At 40.1% G+C, this 24,120-nt stretch overlaps 1 protein-coding gene across 6 annotated transcripts in view; it reads right to left on the bottom strand.

Annotated features, from left to right (window-relative positions):
• Positions 1 to 5,634: 5,634 nt before the first annotated feature.
• NFRKB (nuclear factor related to kappaB binding protein) overlaps positions 5,635 to 24,120 on the bottom strand; it is a 46,372-nt gene continuing 27,886 nt past the window's right edge. For 2 of the 6 annotated variants that reach the window (XM_027835150.1, XM_027835155.1), the window contains 20 exons: positions 21,480 to 21,553; positions 20,700 to 20,784; positions 19,933 to 20,113; positions 19,533 to 19,641; positions 19,177 to 19,303; positions 18,854 to 18,919; positions 17,527 to 17,606; positions 17,367 to 17,413; positions 16,439 to 16,499; positions 13,819 to 13,993; positions 13,075 to 13,181; positions 12,631 to 12,754; positions 12,321 to 12,400; positions 11,964 to 12,184; positions 11,604 to 11,877; positions 10,857 to 11,075; positions 9,471 to 10,238; positions 7,444 to 7,550; positions 7,021 to 7,156; positions 5,635 to 6,910 (listed from right to left, as the gene is read on the bottom strand). In XM_027835150.1, coding sequence (XP_027690951.1) covers positions 6,785 to 6,910; positions 7,021 to 7,156; positions 7,444 to 7,550; positions 9,471 to 10,238; positions 10,857 to 11,075; positions 11,604 to 11,877; positions 11,964 to 12,184; positions 12,321 to 12,400; positions 12,631 to 12,754; positions 13,075 to 13,181; positions 13,819 to 13,993; positions 16,439 to 16,499; positions 17,367 to 17,413; positions 17,527 to 17,606; positions 18,854 to 18,919; positions 19,177 to 19,303; positions 19,533 to 19,641; positions 19,933 to 20,113; positions 20,700 to 20,784; positions 21,480 to 21,553 — 3,167 coding nt within the window. In that variant the 3' untranslated portion in view covers positions 5,635 to 6,784. The remainder of the gene's footprint in view (positions 6,911 to 7,020; positions 7,157 to 7,443; positions 7,551 to 9,470; positions 10,239 to 10,856; positions 11,076 to 11,603; positions 11,878 to 11,963; positions 12,185 to 12,320; positions 12,401 to 12,630; positions 12,755 to 13,074; positions 13,182 to 13,818; positions 13,994 to 16,438; positions 16,500 to 17,366; positions 17,414 to 17,526; positions 17,607 to 18,853; positions 18,920 to 19,176; positions 19,304 to 19,532; positions 19,642 to 19,932; positions 20,114 to 20,699; positions 20,785 to 21,479; positions 21,554 to 24,120) is intronic. The other 4 variants (XM_027835154.1, XM_027835152.1, XM_027835151.1 and 1 more) reach the window with 4 other exon arrangements.

Here is a 24,120-nt window from a genome sequence, read left to right as displayed (position 1 = left end):
CACACACACACACACACACACACACACACACACACACACACACACACGGAATCATTTGTTAAGTAAATTCAACCTGAGTTTGTTTTTAATTTGTAAAAAAATGCTCTCTTACCAGAAATAAGTTCTACACCCATTTGATTTGTTTTTCTCTCCTCATTTCCATATTGAAAAAATTACACTTGGGTATCTCCAACAAATCTGATCCTAACCATAGTAATGTTGTCTAAGCTTCCGAGTACATAAAGCAAGGTGCTTTATGCACTTTTCTCTTGTATCATAAAGACACATCCTTTTAACCTTCCAGTGCAATCACTGACCAATAAGAGTGATTAAATACTTAGCCTTGTGCTCCCCAATTCACCTTTAATCCTTTTGATCTAGCCTTGTATCTTCTACAAATTCAATCCTATCTTCCAGTCACCCCAACAATACTTTAGCCTATACCTGCTAATAAGCCATTCTAACATTTCAGAAAATACCCAAAACTCTTAGTCACTCTCCCTATTGGCTCCAGCTCAATGCTAGTTCCCCACCTTATCATACCCCATCTCCACTGGGTTTGGTTCCCTGAAATTCTTGTTTCCAATCATAACTTCACTAAATGACACCTCTCAATTTTCTGCAGTTTATAACTAACTTTGAATAAATTTGATCCTTTCAGAAAACTAGATGAGAAACATGAGTTAAACGACAGAAAGGTGTTACATATATAACCAAAATATATTTTAGCAGCACTCTTGTAGTAGCCTAAAACTGGAACCAAAGTGGGTGCCTATCAACTGGGAATGGCTGAATAAACCCTAGGACATGAATGTAATGCAGTATTATGCCACATGGCACAATAATATTACATTAATGCCACATTATTATGCCAATGGAGAATGTGTTCAGAGATATTTGAAATGGAATTGTACGAAAAGAAAAAAGCAAATTCAAGTGAATGATATGCACCAATTAACTGTTGAAAGGAAACCCAAAAGGAAGAGTGCCAGGAACGCCACAGCCAAAATACCAACTCTAACATCAAAGAAAAAAAATTACTACAAGCATCCAGAAAATTTCAGTCCAAGTACCAAGGAACTATTTTAAAGATCATACAAGATCTGACAGCTTCTACTTTAAACAAAAACAGATCTTGGAATACAATATAGACTTCCAACCAAGAATTACTCATCCTAAAGAGCTCAGTATAATCCTCTGGGGGTGGGGGTGGGGGAATGGATCTTTAAGGGAATAAGGGCCTTTTAAGCATTTCTGATAAAAAGAACATTATCTGGGTAGGAACTCCAAAGTACAAAAATAAGAGTCCTGAGAAACCTAGAAAGATAAATTTATTTGAGCATTTGGAAGGGGTTTATATGATGTAGTGCTAACACTCTAATAGGGGGAGGAAAAATGTGTTTCTTCAGAAACTCAGTGTCATCAAAGGGTATCAAAGGAGTTAGATAAGACAGAGGTCCTAGGGGTAGATTGGTTCAGATCTCAGGGTCTGAAGAAGGAAAAGAGAGAAGAAAAGGTAACAGGCATAAATTCAAGTAGAAAGAAGGTAGAAAGGAGTAGAACTTGATATTTTCATAACTGGGATATATAAGATGAGTATATAAACATGGAAGATGGTATGAGAGGAGTAAGAATCAGATGAACTTCACTCTTACCTGAAATATAAGGGTTGAACACACAGTTTGTGGTAGAAATACATCAAATTCAAGGCAGCTGGGTGATTCAGTAGATAGAGTTGGGCCTGGAGTCAAGGAGACCTGAATTCAAATCCTGCCTCACACATTTACTGTTAGTGGGATACTAGGCAAGTCACTTAACTTCTGTTTGCCTCAGCTTCTTCATCTGTAAAATAATAATGCCTTACGTGGGACAGCAAAAATTCAGTCAGGAGACGGGGTCTCAGTTTCTCCCTCTGTAAAATGTAGAAGTTAGCCTTACACAGTACTAAGATACATTCTATTTTATTTGTTGTTTAGTCGTTTTTCAATCCTCTCCAACTCTTTTATTAATTTATTTTGATTTATCAACAATCACTTCCATGTGCTTTTGAGTTTAAAATTTTTCTCCCCCTTCCTCCCCAGCACCCTCCCCAAGACGGCACACAATCTGATATAGGCTATATATACACACACGTATATACATTCTTATTAAACATATTTTCAGATTAGTGATGTTGTGAGTAAAAATTAGAACCAATAGGAGAACCACCAGAAAGAGGAAACAAAACTCCACAAGAAAAAAAAATTAGCCATCCTTTTTCCCCAGTTTATGCTTTTCTTTCTCCTTTTCCCTCCTCACTAGTGTTTTGCTTTTGACCACCACCTCCCTCAGTCCCTCCTCCCTTCTATTAGCCCTTTTCCTTTTCTTCTCCTTTACTCTTATTGCTTCTTCCCTCCCTTCTATTCCCCCTTCCTTTTCTTTCCCCTTTTCTCTCCTACTGCCTATAGGGCAAGTTAGATTTCTTTCTTTCTTTTTTTTTTTTAGGCAATTGGGGTTAAGTGACTTACCCAGGGTCACACAGCTAGTAAGTGTCAAGTGTCTGGTCTGAGGCCAGTTTGTCAGGTCCTCCTGACTTCAGGGCCGGTGCTCTATCCACTGCGCCACCTAGCTGCCCCACAAGTTAGATTTCTATACCTAACTGATTATGGCATTCCCTTCTTGAGCCAAATCTAATGAGAGTAAGGTTTAAACAATGTTCATCCCCCTCCCTTCTTTCCCTCTGCTGTAACAGGTTTTTGTGTCTTTTCCTGTAATGTAATTTACCCTTGTCTGCCTCCTCCTTTCTCAGTACATTTTCTTAGATCAGACTAATCCACTTACTTGGATCCATTTAACCCACTTGATTAGATTTTTTTTTCATCATTACATCAAAGTCAACTTATATCCACCTCCTTTATGTATACTCCTTTAACATGGTGCAATAACAATACAATTCTCAAGAGTTGCAAGTGTCATCTTCCCTTCTAGGGACGTAAACAGCTTGCCCTTATTAACAACCTATTGTATCTTTCTGTCCTATTTACTTTATGTCTCTCTTGAGTCTTGTACTTGAAGATCAAATTTTCTGTTGAGCTCTGGTCTTTTTATCAGGAAGTTTTGGAAGTCCCCTCCATCTCCTCCCCTGAAAGATCATGCTCATTTTTGATGGGTAGTTGATCCTTGGTTGTAATCCAAGCTCCTTTGCCTTACAGAATATCATGTTCCACACCCTACGGTCTTTTAATGTAGAAGCTGCAAGGTCCTGTGTAATCCTGACTGTGGTTCCATGATATTTAAATTGTTTCTTTCTGGCTGCTTAAAGTATTTTCTCTTTGACCTGGTAATTTTGGAATTTGCCTACTATATTCCTTGGCATTTTCCATTTAGGATCTCTTTCCGGAAGTGATTGGTGGATTCTTTCCATGGCTATTTTACCTTCTGGTTCTAGGACTTCAGGGCAGTTTTCCTTTATGATTTCCTGAAAGATACTGTCCAGGCTCTTTTTTTCATTGTGATTTTCAGGTAGACCAATAATTTTTAAATTGTCTCTCCTGGATCGATTTTCCAGGTCAGTTGTTTTACCAATGAGGTATTTTATGTTTTCATCTATTTTTTCATTTTTTTGTTTCTGTTTGACTGATTCTTGCTCTCTCATAGTTATTAGCTTCCACTTGCCTGATTCTAATTTTTAACAAATTGTTTCTTCTATTAGATTTTGTACCTCTTTCCCCAATTGGCCAATTGTATTTTCAAGGGAATTGTTTTCTTCAGTGTATTTTTTTCCAGTTGGCCAATTGTATTTTTTAAGGACCCTTCTACCTCTCTCACGTGACTTTTAAAATCCTTCTTGAGCTCTTCTAAGAAGGCTTTTTGGGCTTCAGACCAATTCATATTCCCTTTTGAGGTTGCAGATGTGGGTTTGTTGACAATGCTGTCCTCTTCAGAATTTCTGTCTTGATCTACACTCTCCTCATAATATGAATCTATCACACATTTCTTTTTACTCATGGTGTTTCTTTATTTCCTTGCCTTTAAAGAGACTGAGCTCTCCTACTGGAGAGCAGAGGGCACTGACTCGAGCTTCTTGTGTTGGGAGCCTAGGTCTTGGTCACTGGCTTTGTGTGCTGGGACCTCCGATGTTGGCAACTGGAGGCTGTAGGATTCTGGAAGCTTACGTGGTGTTGGGCTGGAATCAGCAAGGCTGGAACTCTCAGGTAACTCTAGGTTGCCTGCTTTTCCTTTCCTTTAGCTCTCTTCAGCTCCTTTCAGATGAATGCTGCCGGGTGCTTATCCGCCTGGGGCCCTTTGTAGTGCTGTTTCCCTTATTTCTGCTGAGGCACTGGGAGACCCGTTTGCTGCAGAACACCAAGGCACCAGGATTTCTTCCTGGTGTGCTAAAGTGGGGCTTTCTGCTAGTTGGCTGGGATGCCTCCCGTTCTGTACTGCTCCCCTTCCCCCAGGGAAAGAGGGGCCTTTCCTTAATCCCTCAAGCTACCTGGGCTACTGCACTGCTGCTCCCCAGCTGTTTCAGGGTTTTTCCTGGGGCGATATTTTCTGGGTTGAAAGGGGAGGGTGAGAGCAACTACCTTTTTACTCCACCATCTTGGCTCCCGGAAGCAGAAGTTTCCCTGTCCAACTCTTCATGACCCCTTTTGGGGTTTTCTTGACTGGAGTTATTTGCCATTTCCTTGTCTAGCTCAGTTTACAGATGAGGAAACTGAGGCAAAGAGGGTGAAGTGACTTGCTAAGTGTCACACAGCTAATAAGTGTCTGAGGCTGGATTTGAACTCTGGAAGAGGAGTCTTCCTGACTCCAGGCCTAGCCTTCTATCCACTGTGTCATAACATCCTAATTAAATAAGGAACTTAAAGAAATAATAAAAGGGTTGAGTTGCAACTTCTAAACAATAATAATAATAATAATACCTTCCTCTCTGGATTGCTGCAAGAATTAAGTGAGCTGATATTTGTAAAAATCACTGAGCACAGTGTCTGACACATAGCAGGCCCTATATTATATAAATGTTTATTCCCTTTTCCTTCCACTTAACAGACAAATAAGCACGAATGAGCAGGAGGAGAGTTAAGAGAGAAGATAATGCTGGAAAGGGAAGTCACAAGCAAAATAAACTTTCTCATCCTGCAGCAGGGTTTAAAGCAGGGGGGAAAGAAAAGTAAAGAACTAGAATCTGAAGAGGTGACTTAGATTATGTTAGACACAGGGAAATGGCTAAACAAAGTGTGGGGTGTGATTCCTTTAGCCTTCTTCAAAGCTGAGCTGTAGCTCCAGCACCACTTCCTATATGAAGCCTTTCCTAACCCCCTAAGCTTCCAGTGCCACCCACCCATTAATTTACATGTTGTTTTTGCACAGTGCCTGATATATAGGAGCTCAATATATGCTTGATGATTGATTGACATAGGAGATATCATTTTGCTTAACTCTTTTACTTTGTTGTAAGAGAAAACTATGGGGGCAGGGAGTCAATTTCATTACTGGAAAATAATAATAGTATAAAAAACAAAAAGCATCAATTAAACAATTTTTTCAAAGACAGGGAAGTCTAGATCATAAGTTACTATCAAATCAGTAGCTGGCATAAGAAAACATTCACACAATTCCCAAAGCAAACAACGAGGCATATGTTGTTAACAGCACATTTAATTATATATTACACTTAAAAATTTTTTTAAAAGAGCATTGTCAGGCAGCAATAGAGACTGCAGAAAGAAGCATGAAACAGCCAGTATTAATGAAATGTTTTAAAACTTCAGGTCAATATGTATAAGATCAGTGTTTGTTGAATAGGCTGCTCCTTGGCCCTGTGCCTCCCTACTCTCTTCCTTATTCCAAGATCAGAAGTGAGAGCAGTACCACTAACATGGAATAAAGTTCAGGCCCTAACACAAGATAACAAAAGCAGCATAAATAGTGATGTTCCCCTGGGGCCTGCTCACTTTTTCTGGGCCACTGTTTATAAGAGGAGCAAAGTCTATAGAATAAGTTTAAAGACTTAGCAATAAACTTACACCATGTTCAAAGTCCCACACACCATCTTATAATATAGGCAGTTTCCATCTCTAGTCTCATTTCAGGAAATCCACTGTGGTCCATCCATTGCCTATATTTTCTGCAGCCACATAGCCTTTCCCTCTCTATCATAGTTATAAAAAAATCTGCACTAGCTTACTGGGATACCAGCTATTTCCTTAAAAGAAACTATGTGATCTATTTAAGGGCTAAAGCCCAAGCATCTGTTTTGAGAAAGAGGTGCAATAGTATCTTTTAAAAAAAATACCAATAAGTTATATAAAATTATTTTCTGGACACAAAATGTCACCTAAATCTGGTATCCAATCCACCAGTCACAGAAGTGACTAAGGAATACCATGGGAGGCTAAAATCACTGAATATCTCCACATACAAGTTAAGGCTTGTTCAGAGCCTGCATACTCTAAAATCAGTAAATCTCTCATAATTGTCCTGCTTGACTCCAATCAACACCAAAGGGGAAAATTCGGATCTGTATGGTATAGTTGGGACCACATACAATTGTAATAAACTACCTTCCCCTAAATTAATCCACAAAGCAGGCTCAGGAACCCTGGAGTGATCTGGGGCCCTTTTTAGTATTATTCACTAGATCCTGAGACTGCAGAATCCAGTTTGCTGACATCACCCCACTACCTGGCCTCTCTCTCCTTAAGAAGGAGGGTTTGCAGGTGTGATACAGCTCCTATTCTCTTCAGCTGGGAGAACGGACCCGGGACAGCCCTGAGAAGCCATCTTCTTTCCTTTTACATGTTCACTGCTGTTCAGGCACCTGTTTTGGGGATGGGGCTGTGGTCACGACGACAGTAGAGACAGCTTTGGAAGATCCAGAAGCTGTTCCCTGTTGGAGGTGGGAAGCCGGGACTGTCTGGATGCGTACCTGTTTATAAAGAGAGAGTGTGAGGGGCCCTAGAGAACAGACAGGATTCACCAATCAGCAAGGGATGATGAGAAGTTTGCTATGACCAGTAGAATTCCCTGAGGTTTTACCTGTGTGGCCTGGCCTTGTTGCTGCAGCTGCTGCAGTTGCTGAGCAGTGAGGAAGCTAACAGGTTTGTTACCAGTGATGAGCTTAGTGCCAGCTGGCATAGTGGTGAGGATAATATTCCGGCCCAATCCACTGATACTGTGGAGAGAAAACAAGAATGACTGTGGTATACTGTGTGTATTACTGTGTAAGATCCCTCTGCTCCACAAAATTAAGCTGAGTATCTTAAAACAGTGTAAAGTCTAACAGTAACAAAACCAGTATCATGTACAAAGTGGCAACTGGTTGATAAGACTATGTGTCTTATCAAAAGGAGCTAGAATATCAAAATGAGCCAGAATAATCTACCTCCTCCATAATTTTCTTTTTCCTAACTAGAAAAGAGAGTTCAAGCCTCATCTCTCAGCCTCCCTACCATCACTCACTTGGCTCCAAGGTTGCCCTTGATGATCGGGGCTGTAACCACACTCTTGCCTTTCATGGGTTGACTAATCACTGACAGTGGCACTGTAATCCGTGTAGGCAGCTTACCCTACAGAGAAAAGAAGAAAGGAAATAAGCATTAAGTGCCCATTCATGTGCCAAGCATTGTGCTAAATGTTTTATAAATATGGTCTCATTAAAAAAAAAAGAGAATTTTTGTGGGTTGAAGGACACAGAGTAGCACTAAGAAAACTTTTAAAAAGCTCCTACAGGAGCAGCTAGGTGGAGCAGTGGATAGAGCACCGGCCCTGAAGTCAGGAGGACCTGAGTTCAAATCTGGCCTCAGACCAGACACTTGACACTTACTAGCTGTGTGACCCTGTGCAAGTCACTTAACCCCAACTGCCTTAAAAAAAAGAAAAGAAAAGAAAAAGCTCCTACAGAGCTCCAAGCACTTGAATTGCAAGACAGATCCTAGGATAATCACTTTCATTACCCCTTCCTCTCCAGGTTTCCAATGAGCCAAGAAACCTAGTTCAAAGTCAAAGAAGCTCTAAAATGTACAGAAGCTATAACCTATACAAAAATGTCCTAGTCCTACCCTGCTCCAACCCACCGAAAAAACAAGAAGGTAAATGTGGGTTTCCCATTTAGTAGCGTAAAGGGAAAAATAAAGGAGCAGAAGAGTTAATAGTATTGAACGCAATTCCAGTTCTCCACTGGAATGTGGGTTCACTGAGGGGGAACTAGCAAAAGGGGTGGTGGTGGTAATTTAATTAAGAACAAGACAACAAGTTATACATTCCTCAGGTATGTTCAGTTTCTTCCAGGGATATACATATTAGTAAGGCTGCACAATCAGCCAAGTGAAGGAAATCCAGTTTCCAGGGCCCAAAATTAATGTAGCAAAATTAAAAATGTGCAGTGGCCCTGAAGGTTACTCAAATCTGTTCTCAAGCTATTTGGCTCCTCTACTATTGTTATTTTTCCTTGTCAGTAACAGAATTTCTATAGGTGTATGATAATACCCCATGAATTCAGACAGATACCTCATTTAGTGCTCATGAGCAGCAGCAATATTTCCCCTGGGCAGACAAACAGGGACAGAAACAGCCACCAACACACTTGTACCTCTACAGTTCACCACAGCCTCTGCCGTACCTAGTTTATTTCCTCTTTGTAACTCACTAGTCAATAGAGAGAACAATAACAGGCAGTAGAAAGACTAGAGATGGTGTCCTGAACAGATTCATATAAAGTGTTAATTTCCTCTCCTTCAAAGATGACTTAACCGATTAAAACATAATTCAAAGAACCAACGCACTAACTGGAACCGTCAACCGTCTTTCTGCCAAAAGAAAGCAGCAAAGTCCAAGTCCTCTAATCAGCCGCCTGAGCTTATCTATTCAGTTGTTTCAATGGCAGACCCTATTGGCAACTACCTTTCTATGTTCAGTGAATCAGCCAACAAGCATTTATTAAGCACCTCTATGTGCCAGACATTGTGCTAAGCACTGGGAATACAAAGAAGGAGTTCAGTCTAAAGGAAGAGCTCACTGACTCAAAAAAACAAAGGGGAACAAATAGCATAAAGCTTCCTTGTACCAACATTCTGGTGCTGCAAATGGGAAAAATAGTTTTAAATCACTTTAAAAGACTTTAACTTAGACTTTTCACTAAGAATGCCCTTCTCACAAACCACCCCACCTGCATTCTGACCCCCTGCTGATCTTCATAAGCAAATGATTTAAGATTTCAGTGTACTCCTTTGACTATAGAAAGTAACACTAAGACCCTACTGCCCAGTATAGGGCAGGTTTTGTAAATAACATGAATGAATTAACAAAAAATAAAACTGCTAAGGTCAGGTAGAGTGGTATCAAAATGGGGAATACCTTGATTTCCAGTCCTCAGTACTTTAGAATAAGAAGCCTGACTAACTTTTCCTTCTGACAGAAGCAATTGGGTTGAATGACTTTAAAAGGGGCTTTTATGAGACAGGCCACACTTAACTCCCAACGTTACTCACAGCCTGGGAAGTGGACACAACTGTGGTGCTCACAGGAACCTGTCGCACGGTGGTGGCTCCCGTCCCGATGCTGATAGGGGTGCCTGTGGCCCCAGAAGCCACTGCCACAGCCTTTGACACAGCAGCACTCATACTGGGCAAGGACACCGTGGAAGTATGAACAGCCCCAGGCCCGCCAGCTGAAGAGGACCCTTGTTTGGGATGGGTGGCAACTGTTATAGTCTGGCCTGGTTTAGGAGGCATCACTCCTAGTCCTTGCACAATGCGGATTGTAGCAGCTGGCTTTGCCTCTGTCGAAGCCACTGCACCTTTGCCCTTTTGGTCTGCCACACTCACACCAAGTGCTGGCATCAAACGGAAAGCTGAGCTTGAGGCTTCTGCAGGCTTCAGGTCAGGGGCTACTTTGACCACAGTGGTACCTGCTGGAGTAGATGAAGGGGCAGTAGCCGAGTTGGCCTTGACGGGGGTGTCAGCTGTATGCACAGGGTTGGAAGTGACATGCAAAGTAGCAGAGATGCCCTTTCCTGCAGTACCACTTCCTGCCCCAAAGAGGTCCTGGGTCAGTTTGACTGTAGTGACCTGGGACTTGGCCAGGGTAGCCATCATGTCAGGAGTTATACGTAGAACCGTCTGGCCCTTAGCATCGGTGGTGATGGACGAGGGTGGCAAGCGCAAAACATCCTTACCCTGGATGCGGAAGTTAGTGGCTGTTAGTGGGATGCTGTTGCCTGTTTGAGGCTTCATGCCCAGCTGTCCAGTAATTGCCACCTAAAGAGGGAGAGAAAGGCACTGATATGGACTGAAGAAGTCTCTGCTAAACGGGGTCATGTTAAGACTACCTAAGTAATAACACCATGCAAAATTTATAAGCACATTTTCCAAAAAACAATGTTTACTTGTTCAAATCTACTTAAGAATACTATTTTTTTATGTTTAATAGGAATGTATATGTATAGCCTACATCAGATTGTGTGCTGTCTTAGGGAGGGAGGCAGAGAGGAAGGGGGAGAAAAATTTAAAACTCAAAAGCTTATGGAAGTGATTGCTGATAAATTAAAATAAATAAAAAATAAAAATAAATGTTCTATTAAAAAAAGAATACGATTTTTTACATTCATTAGTAGTAAATGAAAAGCAGAGAAGAGAATGGTTTGTATAAAAGTACAAGTAGAAACGAATTCTCAGAGGCCTAACTCCCAACCAAGTAATCCAAATGGATTTCTTCAAAAATAAATGCTTGTAATGCTTGTACTGCCTTCTACTAGAACTGAACTGAAATCAAGGGTAAGTGAAAGACCAAAGAAGCTTTGCACATCCTTATTCTCTTTCCAAAATATCTCCTAGGTTTCTGGATTTATAAGCCAAGGTCACCCAAGAATTAGTAACCTGTTTGATGATATTCTGGCCAGGGACATTCTGGATAACAGTGGTTGTGGAGGAACTTGATACAGAACTTCCAGGGGAGCTGGTGGCAGGTTTTGCTGCAGGGCTAGTGGTGGCAGTGAGACCTGTCACTGTGAGTCCTGCCTGGCCTTGCCCAGGCCGCTGCACAGGTGCTGGGGCTGGGGTAGGCTGAGTTTTCACTGGAACAGTTGTCATCACTGTCTGGCTCAAGATAAGAGGAAAACAATTCATTCAGACACAGAATAGGGATCAGCGCCAGGTAGGATTCTACTCTTAGGATGCTATAGCACCAAGGACCTTCCCTACAAAAACTCATTTTTTTCCAACATACCTAGTTGGGATATATCAGAATATTTCATTTCCCCAACATAAAAAAATTGAAATCATTTCACCTTGAGGCTGCAGGACTCAATGTCTAAACTCAATAGTCAAGGGACATAGAGAGCTATACCTGTATGGTGCTTTCTAGTTTTCAAAATGTTTTTAAAGGAACTCATTTTAACATGACCCTTTAAAGTAATTAAAACAGATAGTACTTTTCCCATTTTACAGATGGGGAACTTAAGGCAGGCAGGATAAGACTTCACTCAAATCACACACTAGTAGACAAATTGAGACTATAATACAGGTTTCCTATTTTTTAGGCTCAGGGATCTTTCCAGCAGAATCACTAGCCATGCTTGGTTCAGTTTCTCCTGCTACCTAATGCTCTTTAGCCTCCATACTCACTTGTGGCATGACTTTGGTCTGCGTAGCAGTGGCTGGAACCCGGATTTGTGGGCCCACTGGCATCTGTGGCAGTGTCTGTGTTGAATTTGTGGGCTGTTGAGTGACAGCAGGAAGGCTGGTCTGAGCTACCACCCGCACCTGGGATAGTCCAGTTGTGCCAGAATGGCTCACCACACGGCCAGTGGATTGGGAATTTGGTGGAGTCTGGTTACTTGAAGTTGGGGAGAGCAAAGTTCCCAACTGAGGCATTGTTGGTGAGGATACTAGAAGAACGCTGTAAAAGAAAATGGAAAAATCTTAGGATGTCCAAATGAAGGGGCATGGAGGGAAGAAAGCTAGGGAAGAAAGGGAAGAGTATACCTTGGGCTAGATTTAGCTGGCTCTGGGCCTGTACTGGGTGCATTCTTGCCAACTGCTGACACAGGTGGAGGTGATATGGGAGTAGCAGGCAAGGCTGGGGTGGTCGGGGTGACAGGGGTGACGGGAGTGGCTGGCATGCTGGAGTCACTAAGACTTAGCTGACTTGGCTCTGATGTACCACTGTTAAGCACCTTATTGGTGCTCTCCTTATTACTGGACTTCTGCAACCAGAGAACAAAGACAATATGCAGGTCTAATCATGAGCCCAATGAAGGAAGGAACAGTTACCATAATTTCAAAGGCCATTTGATTGAGTGGTAGAACATACTTGGTTCTCTCAGGTCCATAGTCACTTACCACCTTGGCAGGGGGCTTTGGTTTTTGCTGAAGGGCTTTTCTGGCTTTTGCTGCAGCTGCCTGTGCCTGGTGAATTCTCTCTGTGAACAAGAGTAAGTAATAAGCTATGCCAGAACCTCAGAATCCTAAGACTAGCATTATTAGAATTCACCCCCCAGGCCAATGGCAACCACACTATCGGGCTAAATCCTGCTCTACAACCCTCCAACTCTTGTCTGAAACCAAATGAAAAAAATGAGGAGATCAAACTAGTCGTTCAGATGACTTCTCACTTGTAGTCTAACCCATTTGACCCAGAGGCCTCACACACCAAACTCTTCCTCGCTTCGGTCACGGTGAAGGTAGATCCACAACTTTCGTCCAATGTCATATTTTACACATGGGTCTTTCTCATAGTGTAGTCGGTCCAAGGCACCACTTACTACTGTATTCACCTAAGAAATGTAAGCATAAATAAAGTAGAGGCAAAAACCAAGTCCCAGTAAGTAGTTGAGCCCTAGATATAATTTGCTGGGTTCAGCCAGTCTATTGGCCTGTTCTCAATTGTTCCCTCTAAATTATTCAGCACTTTTATTCCCACTATGTACATTTATTAAGCACAGTACTCAATAACTCTCTGTTGAACTGAACTGAATGAGGTCTCAGAATAATACACAATTGTTGAAATCCAGGCAAAAAGCAGTTCATTTCAGTGAATATGAGCTCAGAAGATTCTAGAAATGTGACAACTGGGGTAATCTTTTCTCCATCTCACCTGAGTACTGGTAACATCTGGTGCAAGGAATTGGGAATCCTTCAGCAATTCACAGATTTCAGCCCGAGTACCTTCTCCATTGGGCAGTCGGGCTGCAGCATCCCTGACTGGAGGTGGTTGTAAAAAGTGGAAATAAGAGGAGACAGGAATTCCATTGCAGCACAATACCTCATTTCATTTCCTCTTCTACAGAGAAAAGGCCTCGTCTCCCCTTACTGTCCTTGGTCAGTATCAAGGACAGCCTGCCCCCTGGTGGCTGGTAGTGGTCTCCACACTTTCCTAGGCTACACATTCTAAACAATGTTGAAGAATTTCTTGGCAGACATCTAATTGCTAGGCTAACACTTTCCTCAATTCCTCAGTAAAAAATAAATTTTTAAGAAACAGACTCCAGAAGAAAAAATAATTCAAGTAAAGAAGCCTGGGGATAAGCCTAGTTCCTCTGCCCCACATGCTCTTCCCTCCCCCTACTAAAAAACTCCCAATATATCCTCCCCATCACACACACACACACACACACACACTCTCTCTCTCTCTCTCTCTCTCTCTCTCTCTCTCTCTCTCTCTCTCGCTCTCTCTCTCTCGCTCTCTCTCTGGAAGGTGATATATAATTGTCCCTGAGATTTCTGATGAAACCAAAGCAAAAACTAACAGCCACTCTCTCTATGGTCCCTTCCATCTCTAAATCATATAGAAGATCATGCAAAAAAAAATACTTCCCAGAAAAAAATCTAGGTGCCTTACCAAGAGATAGGATGGTGACATAGGCAGGGCGATCTGAGCGCAACAAAGAGTGCTCCCGGGCTTTGTTAAGTGAGGTCTCTTTGTCAAAGACACCTTTGACTGGCCCCACCACAGATTCAAAACCATGCATTCGGAAGGTGAAAGCTTTGTGGGGCTGGCTATAACGAAAACGTTCCTGGGGCAAACAAGTAGAAGAGGAATGGGTCAGGGCCATGGAGCTCTTTCTGTCCCCCATCGACTGAAACTGCTCTCATCAAAGTTAGCAATTATCCCTTAATTATCAAACCTAATAGGTTTTTCTCAAATCTCCTTTCTTGACCATTCTGCAGCATTTGGCACTGTTGATCACCCTCTTCTCCTGGATACTCTCCCATCTCTAGGTTTTTGAGAGACACTGCTCTTCCTAGTTCTCCTATTTGACTGTTCCTCAGGCTCCTTTGCTGAATCTTTCTCCAATGAATGACCATGAATGAGCGTCAAGGATTTGTCCTCTGCTCTTCTCCATCTAAACTATATCACATGGTGATCACATCAGCTCCCACAGGTTCAATTAAATCTATACTGATGATTCTTAAACCTATTTATTCAACCCAAACCTCTCTTCTGATTTCTAGTCACATACCACCAATGGCTTACTGGATACCTTAAACTTGATGTCCCATAGACATTTCAATGTCAACACATCTAAAGCAGAACTCAAAATCTTTCCCATTAAATCCTTCCTTCTTCCAAACTTCCCTATTACTGTCAATAGAACCACTATCTTCAAGGTTACCTAAGTGCTTGACCTTGCTTTCATCCCTAGCTTCCTCCCTCATATTCATTCCACATATCCAATCTGTTGCCAAGCCTGGTTGTTTCTACCTTCACAACATCTCTCATATTTGTACCCTACTCCTTACTCATACAGCCACCACTCTATGAATCCCTTCATACCTAGACTATTGCAACAACGTGCTGGTTGGTCTCTCTTCCTCAGCTACATCCCCACTCCAATCCATTCTCCACTAATCTGCCCAAGTGATCTTCCTAAAAGGAAAATCTGACCTTGCCACCTCCCTAACTCAATAAACTCTGGTAGTTCCCTAATCATGATCTCCATCATCAAACATAAAATACTGTTTGGCTTTTAAAATCACACAGCCTGGGTTATTCCTGAATTTCAAATTTCCTTACACTTTACTCCCCTCCAGGTAATCTACAATTAAGTAACACTGGCCTTGTTTCTATTCTTCAAATACAACACTCCATCTCCCAACTCCTCACCTTTCCACTGGCTGTCCACCATGCCTGGAATGCACTCCTTCCTCACTTCCACCTTCTGGCTTCCCTTCTGGTTTCTTTCAACACTCTCTCCACCTCTCCTTAACCCACCACCAACACCACCACTTCTTTTTTTTTCTTAATAGTATTTTATTTTTTTCCAATTACATGTAAAAAGAGTTTTCAACATTCATTTCTGTGAGATTTTGAGTTCCAAATCTTTCTCCCCAGCTCCAAGACAGCAAGCAATCTGATACAGGTTATACACGTACAATCATGTTAAACATAGTTCCACATTAGTCATGGTGTAAAAGAAAAATCAGAACAAAAGGGAAAAACCATGAGAAAGGAGGAAAAACCAAAAAAAAAAAAGTGAAAATAGTATGCTCTGATCTATATTCACACTCAATAGCACCACTACTGCTCCTGAGATTTGTCTCCCATTTACACTGTGAAAGCCCTGAGGGAGGGACCATGTTTTTTCCCTTCTTGCTATCCTCAGAACTTGGCAGAGTACCTAACATAAAATAATAACAAATAATAAATACTTGTTGATAAAGGTTAGAACTGCCCTCAGAGGACCCACCAAAGTAACAAGACAAAGGGAGGGGAGTCAAAGTCATGAAACAATGAAGAAGCACTGGAACTAGATGAAGAAGACCTTGAGAACTTGTGTACCAAGTTAATTAATCTCTATGGGTCCATTCTATTTGTAAAGTGCTTAGCCCAGTATCTAGCACATAGTAGGGATTTAATAAATGTTTGTTTTTTTTCTTCTTCCTGTTTTCTCATCAGTAAAATGTGACTAGATGACCTCCAGGGTCCCTTCCAGCTCTAAATCTATGATCTCATGATTCTAAGTAGCTAGCTCATTTAAACAGAATCAGAGAAAGGAAATGTGGCCCTTTTATAAGCCCTCTCAGTATTGAGAAAAAGCAACCTCTTAGTCAGAAATGATATTATCTTTATTTACAATTGTATAGCATTCAGGTTCTATATTTTGGTAAGCTATAACTCCTTCTCCCCGCCCCCCTCAAATGTTTTCCTGCTAAGGCTCCTTAAGTGACCAGATTGTGTCTTTTTTTATCTTGGTATCTCTCCCAGCATCTAACACATTGTTCTTGAAACTTCAATGTTTGTCACAGTAATTTAAGAGCTATACAAACACTTTTTGTTGCTAATGATGAAGAAAAGGTGATGAGAACATTTCCATTTCTAACTTGGTTATGGTTAAAGAATCTATAAAGGACTAGATTTCCCACCTACAAACGTAGACACAAGGACAGCTGGGTCTGAGGCTTTTTTACATAAATTTTCACTCACCCCAGGGCTCACACTGTTTCACATTCTTCCTTACCTGCTCCTGAAAAACCCGTTTCTCTTCCCCTGTGCTGGGCCGGACTACATAGTCAGTTCTTCTGGAACACAGAGTTTTAAATCAACCCGAGTGGCAGGTTCATTGATCAATTTCTCCATCCGCAGCACTCACCAACTATGGCCTTTACAACTCTCTCAACTTTTTCTACCTGAAATTCTTCCCTTCCCCACAACCCCTCTTTCACAGCAAGGATAGAATTCCCCCTCTCCCAGCTCCCACCAAGTAAGCCTCATTGGTTTATTCTACAGTCCCTCTAAATTCTGAGGATTCTGAATAGTAATAGTTGAGAAGGCTGTTTTTCTGCACTACTAATAGGTAAACCACGGTTTTTTTATCATCCTTAGTTACCTTACTTGTATGTACATGGTTAGTTACAAACATTTTGCAGGCTAATAAATTGTAAGGCTTAAAGAATAATGGGCTTCAGGAGATTTTTTAGAAGGTTTAGATATTTAGTTCACAAGCATCCTCATTGTCTATCCTCACCGGGGAAAATTCAACTGCTTACAAATATAGGATGCAAGAAAAGTAACTAAACCACAATTCATATAAAAAAGGACCTAGGGATTTTAGTGGACTTTAAAAGCACAATGAATCAACATTGTTAAAGGGCACTCCCTCCAACCCCACCCCATCAAAAAAAAACCAAAAAAACCCAAACCCAATAACCACTCTTGGGCTGATTGAATTCAATGTTCTTAGTGTCCAAAACAAGGGAGGTCCAGCTGGTTAGAGTATTCAGGTCTGAGCATCACAACAAAGTGACATTATCTAAAGGACAATGAGAAGCTAGAAAGTATCCAAAGGGGTGGCTCAGAATGGTCAGAAGACTAAAATCCAGGCCTTATAAATATCAGTTAAAAAAAGATATAGTAATGCCTGAAAGAGTCAATTATTCTGTACTTACACTCGGGGACCTGGTGTTGTGGCATCTGAACTGTCTTCATTTTCCTGCTGGACAAGGCAAATCATTTAACTATGAAAAAGACTGAATTCTGAAAGCCTTGGACACCTAAAGGGTCAAGAGAATCTTGTGGAAAGATTCTGGTAGTTCTTAGAAGCCATACCTTACAGAAAGTTTGGTCTTTGGTTTCTAGCCACAGTTGGAATAAGGCAGCTAATTCCTTCTCATTGTCTTGAGATGAGCCTATTAGTAGAACCAGAAAACAATAAACAATCAGATCTAAGTATATAACTAAGAATCCCAACTTCCTTCTAATCTACCATTACACTAAATCATCTGTAAGAGATGCACAAGAGCAATATTCACCAATCAATCAATTTGCTTTTCCTGTGTCACTTAAGAAATGGGAAAGGGAAAAGTTTTCTTCATAGAACAGATATTAACACCAACCCCTTCCCCTTCCCTTAGTAACCTCAGTTATTGACCTTCCCTAGGATGGACATCATTCAAGTACACACGTAGAGTTATAACCAGAAATTTTTTCACCTGGAGTAAAAATAGTTGGGATCTGAGGGGTTACATAGACGCAGTCATGCCAGGAAAAAGGTGTAGTTCAGCCTTCAAACTTACCCCACCTCTCAATGCCAGTGAGGATGAAGAAGGAAAGTGGGCCCAGACACAGGGAAGGGACCTTGGAGGGGGGAGGGGAGGTGAGGGAGGAATTCCTCCTTCAGAAGGGATCCTGAGATTGTGGTAATGTCACAAGCTGCTGAAGACAGCAGCTATGTACAGAGGACCACAAGGGGTGAGGAGGTGGCAATGGCCACCACAAGGATGAAATATACCCTCCTGGGGAGGTAATACGCTCTACCCTCAAGCCTAGATGTCATCACCCTAGGACAAAGCTGTTTGCCCCACACTAGTTCCATAGTGGGCTTCACAGACTGTAGAAAACATGGGGTCCCACTATTAAGAAAAAGCCAATTCAGGGCAAACATCTCTAGACTGAGCAATCATTGCAACCCAATGATCTAACGGATGAAATAATGAAAAGATGTTTATGAATTAATCCATAAAAACATATTCAATACAATAGCAAAGCTATAATTAGTCTATTAAATTGAGCAAACAATTATTAAGCATCTATTTGTGAGAGGCACTGTACTCAGAACTAAAGAAAAAAGGTCAAAAGAAAGAACAAAAAAAGAACGAGAAGCTTCCATTTAGATAGACTGAACAGATCAGAAAGACTACACTGGACTACACTACACATCACCAACTAAAATCTAAACAATGAACTCCAGCCTGGAATTATGAGCACATTACTAAGTCTGAGGACCCAAACAGAAAAAAGCAAGAGGTCTTCTCTGGACAAAAAAAGGCTTAGACCAATTATTTTACCTAGTCTTCAGAATTTCATTGAATAAAAAAAAAGAGAAAATGAAAAAGGGAAGGCTCAATGGTATAAAGAGGCAAAGTATACTACTTACCAATCAATTTCCACTGCTGGGTCTTCTCCTTGAACTCAACAAATGGAGAAAAGCTAGAAGGAACAGCTGTAAGGAGATGACTCAAATCAGCAAACTGCACATCAGAGACAGTCTTCTACTTTCTACTGACCCAGAAAATAGCTGAGCCAGACCCTCAGAGTGGGCGAGAGTGGCAAAGCCAAGAAGCCTTCAAAGGACTGCTATGGAAGATCATGGGCACATAGCATTGGAGCTGGAAAAATCAGCCAAAAAAGCTACAGTACACAAGCAAAACCTAACGCAAAAAAAAAAAAATGTTGGCTCTACAAGAACAAATACCTCACCTCGGCTATCTCCGGCAAGATACTGCAGGGATGGTAACACTAATTCTGCCCAGTTGGGAGCTGAGGAGAACCAGCTATTAAGGGTACTGGCTGGAGATGACTGCCAATCCAGGACTCGCTCTTCCAGCTACAGGAGGAACAAAAGAGTCAAGTCACCCCAGGGATTCCAAAAGGGTAGACAACTCAAGAGTAATAGGAAAGTCTGTCCAGAGTGATTTTCTAAAGTCTCAAAGCCAGTCAGAAGCAAATCTATGTACGGACCACAAGAGTTGCATCCCCCAAGCTGTGGCCTGGTTGCTGCTTCTTCCCCCTTTAAAGTTTCCTCCTTGTATCTCTGATTTCCCAGATACTCTTACCATAGGAAGACTAGCCTGTCCCTCCATGAGCAAGATCTCCAGTAGGAGGGAGAAGAAACTAGATGATATTTCATTGATTCCAAGGCAGGGCTTGAGGTCTTCAAGAGGCCTATGAGAAAACAAAGATAAAAAGCAACTGCAAAGGGCATCATGGGTTGGTGACTAGATTGGTCCTGGTCCTCAGTGCTTCCCACAGCTCTCAAGGTACTCCATCAAAGACCAAGAATGTGCACAAGAAATTGATCTTAACCACAAGGCCAAGAAGAACCAGAATTTCCCACCACAGGCAGCTCTGAGAATTAGAGGTAATAAATTTAGGTGAATATATCCAAATAAAATCAATTCATTAACATGTTCTAGTTTAACATGCATCCTGGGGGAGCCACTGTCTCTTTCTTACTCTTCTTTGATGGCAGAGATTGGCAGTGGAGATGGGGCCTGGGACAGGGGAGGGATTCCTTCTGGATTGCTCAGAGGTTCAGCTAGATCATCTATCTCAGATTTTATCATTTTCAGCTTCTTCTTCTTCTTCTCCTCTTTTTCTTTTGCCTTTTTTTTTAGGACAGCCAAGTCAAACAAAGCTGGTAAGTAAAAACAAAAGAGGAATTAAAAGAACAGTGGTCTCTACATCAGTAAATAAGGTTCCTTATCTGAAAGTGATATGCTAGTGTGAGGAAAATAAGCCAGAGGAGGCAGACCTTTAGATTCTAACCACTGGAGGTTAGCAGTTTAGCTTTAACACTTACAGAAGTCCTAATAGTTTTCTTTAAAGTTATATGAGGTCTCCCCTGCTCCCTCCAACTTCTAGTCCCTTCCCCTTCAAAATTACATTGTACATTTTGTACATAACTATATTAAGTACATATTGTGTCTTAGAACGGAATGTGAGTTTCTTGAGCCCAGGGACCATTTCCTTTTTGTCTATCTCCTCAGTGCCTAGCACAGTGCATGACACTAGACACTAAATAATGGATTGTATTACTCACTATCACTCACTAATTCTGCATTAACTTTTAATATGCCTACTTATACCTAAAGAAGAAGCTGCAAGTTTATTTTCATAGAAGTTTATTAGGCTTTGTGCTATTTAACACCTTAGAAGCACATATTTTCACTTTAGCAGTTCAATCACATTATGAAAACTCTGGAAGAAATACAGTCATTTACCTGCAAGGGAGCCTTTCCTGCCAGCATTCACTCGTGTCATGATGTCATTGAGAGTCAAGTCCCCTGTTAAAAGATCTGGGTGATCCTGGACGAGAATTGTAAAGACTCGTGAAGGTGGCCAAGAGGGAGTTGAATAGACTAAATTTTCACCAACCCATTCAACAGATAACATTAGACCTTAGCTGAATTTCAGAAAATCATGTCTACTCTGCGATTAGAACTTCTAGTCTTAATGGAGGTACATAGGATAATCAAATTAGGATGGATAGGATCTTATATTATAAGCTGCCTAGAAGTAGCTAGGTGGCACAGAGGTTAGAGCTCTGGGCCTAGAGTCAGGAAGATCTGAGTTCCAATCCAGCCTCAGACACTGTGTGACCCTGAGCAAGTAATTTAACCTCTGCCTGGCACAGTTTCCACATCTATAAAATTTGGGATCATAGTAACACATACTTCCCAGGGCTGTTGTGAGGATTAAATGAATACCTGAAAAGAGTACTTAACATTTCCTTCCTTATTTCCTTCCTTCCTTCCTGTTACAAGGGCAACGAAGACATATGAAAAGAATCGCCTCTCACACTTCTGTATCTTCTCTGACTCGTTTGCTATCTCATACATTTTATGTCAATGAACTATTTCTAGCTATTCCTTTTACCCTCTGCTCCTCTGACAATGAAAATAAAGATACAAAGGAATGGAAACTTCTGGGACTGTGTTCTCCATAGGAATTCATGTCCCCAGATGTTAAACTGACAATCACAGATAATCCTCATGTCTTACAGGTTGGTGTTTCCGCTTCTCATGGTGTTTCTTTAACATCATCTTCAGATCGTTGTCCCCCAGCTCTAGTTTATCTGAGCAAAATGAACCAAACCATATTGGGCACTTCACTAACAGAATGCTCAAATTTTAAATGCTAATGAAATATTAAACTGTACTATTTGAAATTTAACATCCAAAAAAGGAAAGACAAAACATAAAACATTGGGTAAAATTAATTCTTAACCCAAAAACAAACAGATAGTTTAGATCCATAGCTTGAACCACATACCATTTGAACCACACTTCAAATGGATCAATGATCAATTGTTTCTTATATAATTAACAAAACAAAAGAAAATGAAATACCTACTGTAGTCATAGAAAGGAGGAAAGCACTTAATTTAGGCAATTAAAAAGAATAATAAGACACAAAACAGGTTTATTTGATTATATAAAGAATTTTTTGCACAACACACAGTAACTAATCCAAAACAAAAAAGAAAGAAAGAGATGAGGAAAAAATCTTTGCTGTAAATATCTTTTTTAAATCTGACATCCAAAACTCTATTAAAGAATTTATATAAATCAGTAAAAGTCATTCCCCAAGAGATAAGAGATTAAAGATGAATATACAATACTAAAAAATAAATTATCAAATAACCATCTGAAAAAAATTTCAGATTCAAATAACCAGACAAATGCAAATTAAAACAACTCTTGAGATATGGCCTTACACTCATTAAATTGGTAAAAAGAAATTTTTTTAGCAAAGTTTAGTCTTGGTGAGGTTATGAAAAAATGTGAATACTATTATACTGCTATTGGAACTGTAAACTGGCACACTCTTTTTGAAAAGGAGTATGTCATAAAATAGCACCTAGGTGTTAATGTTCTTTAACCAAGGATCTTATTACCAGACTATATCTTATGAATATTATTGTCAAGAAAAATTTCTAAGTCCAAAAATATTCAGAACAGATATCAAACATAATGATTAGTTACAAACTTACTAAAAATTAACATAGCCTTATAAAAACTCTAAGTGGAAAAAGTTTGTAGTTCATATATAATCTTTTGTCCTAATTGATGGCTACTAAGTTTGTGATTATTAAAACATTTCTTCAATCAAAAATATTAATAACAGCATAATTTGTAATAATAAAAATGTGGAAACAACCACATAATTTCCAACATTAAGGAATGGCTAAACAAATTGTGATAACTAAAACATAACGGAACATGATTACACCATAAGAAATGCCACAGAGAATACAAAGAAATCTGCAGTTACATATAAAGTGAAAAAATTGAATCAGAATATTAACATATACATTGATTACAACTGCAAAAATAATAACAGCAGCAACCAAAAAAATACACAAAAGAAAAATTCAGATGTGCAAACAAAAACAAACAGAACACTGTCATTATTTTGTTTACTAAGCATATTAAACATTTTTTTTAAAAAACTGTAAAAAGTTTATGGTTTCTCAAAAAAATCATTTTTCGTTCTTGTTTACATATTGCTAATAGCTACTAAGTTTAGAACGAATGAATGAATAAATGAACAAATAGAAGGCAAATAATAATCACTCTGTATTTTGTGCTAGTCAGACAACACTTGGTGTGATAAGCACAGTCCCACACACTGAATTTTAACAAAAAGTATAGGGGCAGCTAGGTGGTGCAGTGGATAGAGCACCGGCCCTGAAGTCAGGAGGACCTGAGTTCAAATCCGACCTCAGACCAAACACCTGACATGTACTAGCTGTGTGATCTTGGGCAAGTCATTTAACCCTGATTGCCTCACTAAAAAAAAAATTTAAAAAACAAACAAACAAACAAAAAACAAAAAGTATAAAGCTGAAGTATACTGCAAGAAATGTGACCAGTATTCTGATAATATTGTGAAGAATCTGGAAGTCATATAATCATGAATAATGTCATTTTGAATAGCTGAAGGAACTAGAGAGGTATAACCCGGGAAAAGAAAGGCTTTGGATAGACATAACCACGGTCTTTAAAAATATGAAGCATTATCACTCGTAAGAGGGACTATTTTTATTCTATATATAGATCCAGAAGACAATACTAGGAAAAGGTGGAAAAAAGTTACAGGTAGATAGACTGAAGTTCAATATAAGGAAAAAACTAATAATTACAGATTTTCATTAATGGAAAGGGTTGGCTTATGAGACTGAGCATTCTCTTCATCAAAAGTGTTCAAGCAGAGACTAAATGACCACCTGTCAGGGACACTGAACGTAACTACAATGCTTGGCACATAGTAGGCCCTTAATAGATAACTGTTGATACTGTGAAAAGAATTTCTATAGTAGGTGGAAGATTGATTTGATGAATCTGAAGGGCTCTTTAGACTCTAAGAGTCTATAAAAATGTTTCTGGAGTGTCTTTTCTCATGTCTGCATAATTTAGCAAAAATCTTACATTCAGAGGAACAACATTTCAACTTCATGGCTCAGTATCAGTAACTTTAGATTTGTTGGCCCTAAAAGCAACTGGACAATGCTTCCTAAAATGTTCTTTATTTGCATACTATGTAAAATAAAATTAATTTTCATTTTACATGTACCCTCAGGAATGATTAAATGTATGGCAATTATTTCTGCTACAGATAATTTTCAAAAGAGGAAACACA

This window comes from Vombatus ursinus, unplaced genomic scaffold (genome assembly GCF_900497805.2).
Source record: "Vombatus ursinus unplaced genomic scaffold, bare-nosed wombat genome assembly UNPS02014813.1, whole genome shotgun sequence".
NCBI classification, from domain to species: Eukaryota; Metazoa; Chordata; class Mammalia; order Diprotodontia; family Vombatidae; genus Vombatus; species Vombatus ursinus.
Note: the sequence above shows the minus strand (reverse complement) of the source record. Positions and strands in the feature narration are given on the sequence as shown.